The sequence below is a fragment of the Fundulus heteroclitus genome, chromosome 14 (assembly GCF_011125445.2).
Source record: "Fundulus heteroclitus isolate FHET01 chromosome 14, MU-UCD_Fhet_4.1, whole genome shotgun sequence".
NCBI lineage: Eukaryota > Metazoa > Chordata > Actinopteri > Cyprinodontiformes > Fundulidae > Fundulus > Fundulus heteroclitus.
Window position 1 is genome coordinate 1,452,440 of NC_046374.1, and position 6,000 is coordinate 1,458,439.

The following is a 6,000-nucleotide window of genomic DNA, read 5'->3' on the forward strand; positions in this document are numbered from 1 at the left end:
AGTGCTCAAGCAGCAAAGTATTCATTAAAGTTAACAAACCACCCTGAAAACCATATTGATGACAACTACTCTTGTCATCTTGTAGGTCCTTAAAGCCACTCTTATATCATGTGACCCAGATGATCACCATACAGAAACAATACCTTCAGGGTAATTTTAAAAAGTAAGTAACTTGGGTAAATTCTGCACTAGAAATTGATAATTTATTGATCCTGCTGCTTTTTAACCATATATCCTTACAGTTATTGAAAAATACACCTGCAACCATTTACTGCAGGGCTCATCCCGTGGCTCACATCACTGCTCTCTTCCATCAATTCTCTTCTACTAAGCACGCCATTTGCAGCAGTCTATAGTGTCAACTCAGACACGGTGGTGCCCCAGAAAGTAAATGGACTGAACTTATAGGACCTTTCTAGTCATACAAACCACTCAAAGTATTTTTACACTTTCTCCTTCAGCCGCACTGCGAACATCCACACTTTAAAACACAAACACACCAATCAGTGGGAACCTTTGGGTTAAGTGCCTTGCCCAATGGCACATCAACATCAGGAAGGAGCTCGAATCAAAGCACTAGTCGTTCCCCTGAGACACAGACGCCCATCCGTTGAAGTTGTCAGCAGTGGAAATTGATTAATCTTTTCAAACTGCAAACCTACCACATCAGCTGGTGGGTTGATCAAACTTACCCGCCGCTCTGTACTTTCAGCGACATTTGGCCCGTGGCAGGTGCTGGTTTCCATGCCTGATTGCAACATGTCAAACTAAAAGCTTTTTGAAAATGACATTTGGGAGTGCATTTGCAAGAGCAGGTCAGACCGTGTCAGAAGTTGATCAGCTATCAACTGGGTTTCTCCGACTTCCCAGCATGAGTGGCAAAACGTAGGGTTGGGGCGAGAAAGGAACGGGTGTGAAATGAGATTTGGATTAGATGTGGGGCCAAGAGGTGAAACAGGATTCATCTTAAGACTCACTTAAAATCTGTGAACTAGCCCTTTAAATCACTCCGCTTGTATCTTTGGTAACTTTCCCTTGCCGTCATTCGTTATGAACGAAAAAACAAAAGGTGGCGATGTTTAAGTGCTGAGTACCACACCCCGGGAAGAAAATAACCCAAACAAACAAAAGAAAAAAAGAAACACACACCAGGAGCCATTCCTCCTATGTGTGGCTGTGCTTGTGCAGCTACTCATCCATCATTTCTGTCCTGGCGCGTGCTGGCCGGCTGCGGGCACAGGTGCGTTTCCGGTGTCCTCGCGAGCCTACATTTCTCCACATCTCAGAAGAATTTCAATCAAAAGCATTCCTACTTATGGAGAGGCCGTCTGAGTGTGCGCGTGCACGCCGTAAGCAGGGACTTCACTCATGATGCGCGAGCCTCCAAATGCGGCATGACTCACAGAAGCTGCGCGCGATCTTCCCCGTCTGCCTGCGTTTCTCTGTGTGTGTAATAATGTGCGTGTAATAATGTGTCCTTGGTAGGCACGACGACACCAATCAAAACACGCGGCTCCCCCTATTCACGCGCCCCGTAGTCGACTCCATCTAAAAGATTGTCGCGGAACCCACCTTTTAATGGCATCTCAAGTCAGCCGTGTCTCGCGCGCTTATAAGCCAACAACACGGGGGCCAGTAAGGGGAAACACTGGGGGACACACCTCCATTTGACATTGACACATACTTGGCAATGTGGCGGCTCCCACCCAGCGCCCCTCTTTTGGGAGTGGGGAAGAAAACACGGTCGTTTTTACCGAGAGCGTAAATAAAAAAGCAGTGGACCGTGAAGCAGCCTGCGCTGCAACCCCGGCGGAGTGAACTGTTTCAAAGCACAAAGGAAAGCATGGATGCAGCGGAAAGGCAATAAAGAAATGGAGGAGGGGGTGTGCTCTATATGTATGTCACAAGTTCGTGCGGCAAGAAAATGTCAATACCGGCCTATATCCTGCCATGCCGCGGTCACTTTTACTGGAGGAGAGAGCGCAACAAAGAGCCCCGCTGGCTGTGCCACATGTGCACATCAATAACACGCTCTGCCACAAGCTCTCGCGTTAATAATAATAATAAAAAAACATTTTTTTTCCCTGCAAGCAGATTCGGTTTGTTTTGTAAGGTATTTGTTTAAATGCATATCTAAATGACAATGCAACGTTTGCATCTTAAACAATTAAAACAGAAATTACATTTGGGGCACATACAAAAAAAAAATTAAAAAAATTAAAAATATATCATGCACGCGAGACACCTACCGTTTAATTTGAAGCTAGCGGTCGATAAAAACGAACAAGAGTCCGGAAGATCTACGGCAAGTCTCGTTCCCCACTTGCTCAGTTTCTTCTTGCTGCTTTTTTATTTTCTCCCAACCTGTCCCCCAGGTTCTCCCTGCGAAGCTCTCCTCTCGTTTGTACTTTTCTCCTCCAGCTCTTTTGATTTTCCGCCGTGCCTGTTTTCCTCCCGGTCTTCCACTGTTGCTGTATTTCTTTCCAGCAGGGGGGAAAAAAGAAAACTCAGCACCCAGAGGGAAAAAAAAATAATAAATATATGTAGCGGTCAATCAAAAGGCAAGATGGAGCCTCGCAGTTTGCAGAGAGGGGGAGGGAAAAAAAACTTATCTGCCACACAGTTTACAATTTAAACCGGTTAAAGTCTGTTTTTTTACCCAGAATTTTTTTTAAATTATATCTAATGGATGTTGCAGCGTACATGGGGGACCATACCAATTTGCTTAGCTAACATGGGCAGAAAAAGCCAGCCTTCGGTGGCTGACTCCCCCTCCTCTTCATCCGTGCGGTGGTACGGCCCGTCCTTGTGGAGCTGGCGGAGCAGAGGTCCCCCCAGCGCACAAGCTTTCCCGCCTGGGACCGAGCAGGCAGGTAAACAAACGCACCTGGGGTCGAAACCCACACACAGGGTGGAGATGGAGGGCGTCAGCTGCACCTGGAGGAGTCCGACAACATTTAGCACTTTTTCCTCTACTGGGTCACTTTTCTTTGCTTCCCTTACGCGTCAACATCACCGTTATCCAGATGTCAACATCAACTGAAGATTTCAAAACATGATCTGTGACGTGAAAGATCATTGTGAGCAAATTACAATGGGCATTATAGTAGGAATTATAAGCTTGTTGCTTCTGCCAATAACCCTTTTTCAGACTGTTTTTTTATTATTATTATTATTATTTATGTTACAAGGAAGGCAAGGCACATTTATTTATATAGCACATTTTCAGTACAGAGACAATGCAAAGTGCTTTACATGATTAAAATATAAGGGGAGGGGGGAGGAATATATTGTCATTTATTGTATACTTGTGTGTCTGGAATAAATAAATTCAAATAAAAAACAAAACAATAACTGATTCAGCGGATGTACATTTACACGTTTCCATAATATACAATTCTACAATCACCCGAAGGAAGCATGTGTGTTTTTATAACATATTAGTACCAATGGATACTTAATATCAATTTGAACAATTGCAAGGGATTTAGATAACTGATCAATCGAAGAACCTTTAAACGTTTTTGCAATACTGTGTTAAAAATGTAATATCTGGTGAGGAATAAATTACTACACCCCCACATTTATTCCAATTTGAAATAACTCAAACCCTAAACAGGTGTATCCAACCAGGTAACCCTCAAGCATTTAGTCTGGTTTGCTGTTTAAAAGAAACTGAGTGAGCTTCCTGTCTCAGGCCTACAAGAAAGAAAAGTGTAGCAGCTTATAGGGGCCTAGTCACGTATTATGATCTGACAAATTTCCGCACCAGTAGCTCATTCCAGTTGCAACGGCTAGTGGAAAAGGAAGGTGAAGTAACCCTAACCCTAACCAGCCATCACTTTACTGCAAGGCATTGCAGGACGGTCTGCTGGCTGTTACCGTAGCCGCATCAGTTGTCGCCATTTTGCTTCCTGAGATCTCTGCCGAACTGCTGGCTGTCAGATAGCACCGACAATGTTTATGTCTGCTGATCATGCCCAGTCTATAGTTCTTTTCAGGCTCAAAAAGGAACAAAATGAACACCATCTTTTATTTGAAGATGAATATATTGATTTTTTTGTGTGTTTTTTATGGTCAAAAAAATGTGGCAAGGCCCCTTTAAAATCCGGGTAAAATATTTGAAGAGGTCTTAAAATAATTCAAAATCAGTCACTTTACTCCTCTAAAAGTGGTCTACGTTTAGAAATACAGCAAATACGCTTTGGTGTGGTTTTCCAAGCAAGTTGATGGGAGACAGCAAAATGCTTAAAGAAGCATAAAAAACCCTAAGCCTTCATCACTGGACCCAGGGCCGTATTAAGACAATGTAGTGCCCCTGGGTACTACACCTCAAAGCCCCCCCCCCCCCCTTACCCGTGCTGTCCTCCGGTCTAAAACATCAGACATAATCAAGGGGATTTCTGTAATGTAATTTAATATTTACTAACTTACACAACTACATGTAGGCATATGAGCAGTGAGCAATATTCAAATATCTCATTTAAAAAAAAATCTTGATTTATTTATCATTTATTATTATTGTGACATCAGTGTTCACAAAACGAATAATGCATGGTCTTTCAACAATTTCAAGTAAATAATATAACAATTTATGAAAAATAAAATAAATAAAATAAAATAAATGTGGTGCCCCCCCCCCCATGGTTGGTGCCCCTGGGCACTGGCCCACTGGCCCTTATGGATAATCCGGCCCTTCTGGAACTCCCTATCAGATTCCTTCAGTTGTTCATGTGAAAGAGTAGACCTCTACAATCAGAGGATTACGCTTCATAAAAGGTGTGCAAACAGGAAACCTTTACTCTTTAAGAAAATAATGTAAGCCACACTACTGTTTGCCAGAGGAATAAATAGACAAAGACCGGGGCTTCTGGGATACTTTTCGTTGGAGTGATGAGCCTTAAATCATTTCATTTCCAAACCAGAAGAGAAGACAGCGTTCCAGGAATACAAACCCCTAGCAGCTGTAAAGCAAAGAGGTGGAGGAGTCATGTTTTAGGATGCTTCGCTGCAGGAGAGCCCCTGTATACGAACAATCACAGAACCCACCTTGAATTCTAGCGTATCGGACGGTGTGTGAGGAAGATGTGAGCCCATCTGTGAAACAATCTTAGAGAGGAGCTGCGTCCTGCAATGTGACGACGACCCAAAACATACCAGTAAATCCGCACTTGCCACATAAACAACTCACTTCTGTTTCACAAGCTCTTTTGATTTTCCTATAAACCAACGTGCAACCAAACGTGACACGTGAAGATCGAGGTCCAGTTTCAGCACCTGTTAACAGTAGGGATGTGCGATCAAGGCGTCTTTAAATCTGAAGCAGAGTCCACGGTGAAATGCCCGCTGCTGACTGTGTGTTTGGTGAAACTGCATGTAGCCCACCGGTTTCCAGCAATCCCTCTGTGGGCCCGCGCGGCTCGCAGCACTGGATTTTGATCGAATGAATCTGGAGTTTGTAACAATCGAAGTATTTTTCAATGGAGATTTCCACAGAAATGCCCACAGCTTCATTATTCTTCCATCCCAGCTGAAAAGCAGCAGAACGAGGGCTGCATCAGCACCACCTCTGAACTGGACGGTCACGCCTGTCACTGAGGGCACAAATAAATGTCCTCATTATAATTACTATTTTCATGCCTTGTCTTAACACGCCGTTTCACTCAACACTACTTCATTTTCCCCAATCCCTGACAGTTAGCAGTCGATTTGTTTCTGAATAAAGGACCACTAAAAGTTATACATGTTTAGGTTCATAATCAAAATTAGCTGACACATCAAAACCTTTTAAATTTTACATGAGTTCTCTGCATTTATGCACTAATAGTATAGCTGGGATATAACACTGGTGATCTGTTGTTTAATTGAAACGCTTTAGATAACATGAGATGTTTGACAGGGGTATAGAATTATTCTAGTAATATTCGTGAATTAAAATAATTTTACAGTAATGAACAGTAGGAGGATTCTTTCAAATAAAAAAGGAAAAGGAGCAAGCTC

At 43.0% G+C, this 6,000-nt stretch overlaps 1 protein-coding gene across 1 annotated transcript in view; it reads right to left on the bottom strand.

The window, feature by feature from the left end:
• ndrg2 (NDRG family member 2) overlaps positions 1–1,600 on the bottom strand; it is a 62,812-nt gene extending 61,212 nt beyond the window's left edge. The window contains exon 1 of the mRNA XM_036146968.1: positions 1,573–1,600. Within this exon, the coding sequence (XP_036002861.1) occupies positions 1,573–1,585 (13 nt within the window). The 5' untranslated portion in view covers positions 1,586–1,600. The remainder of the gene's footprint in view (positions 1–1,572) is intronic.
• Positions 1,601–6,000: the final 4,400 nt, after the last annotated feature.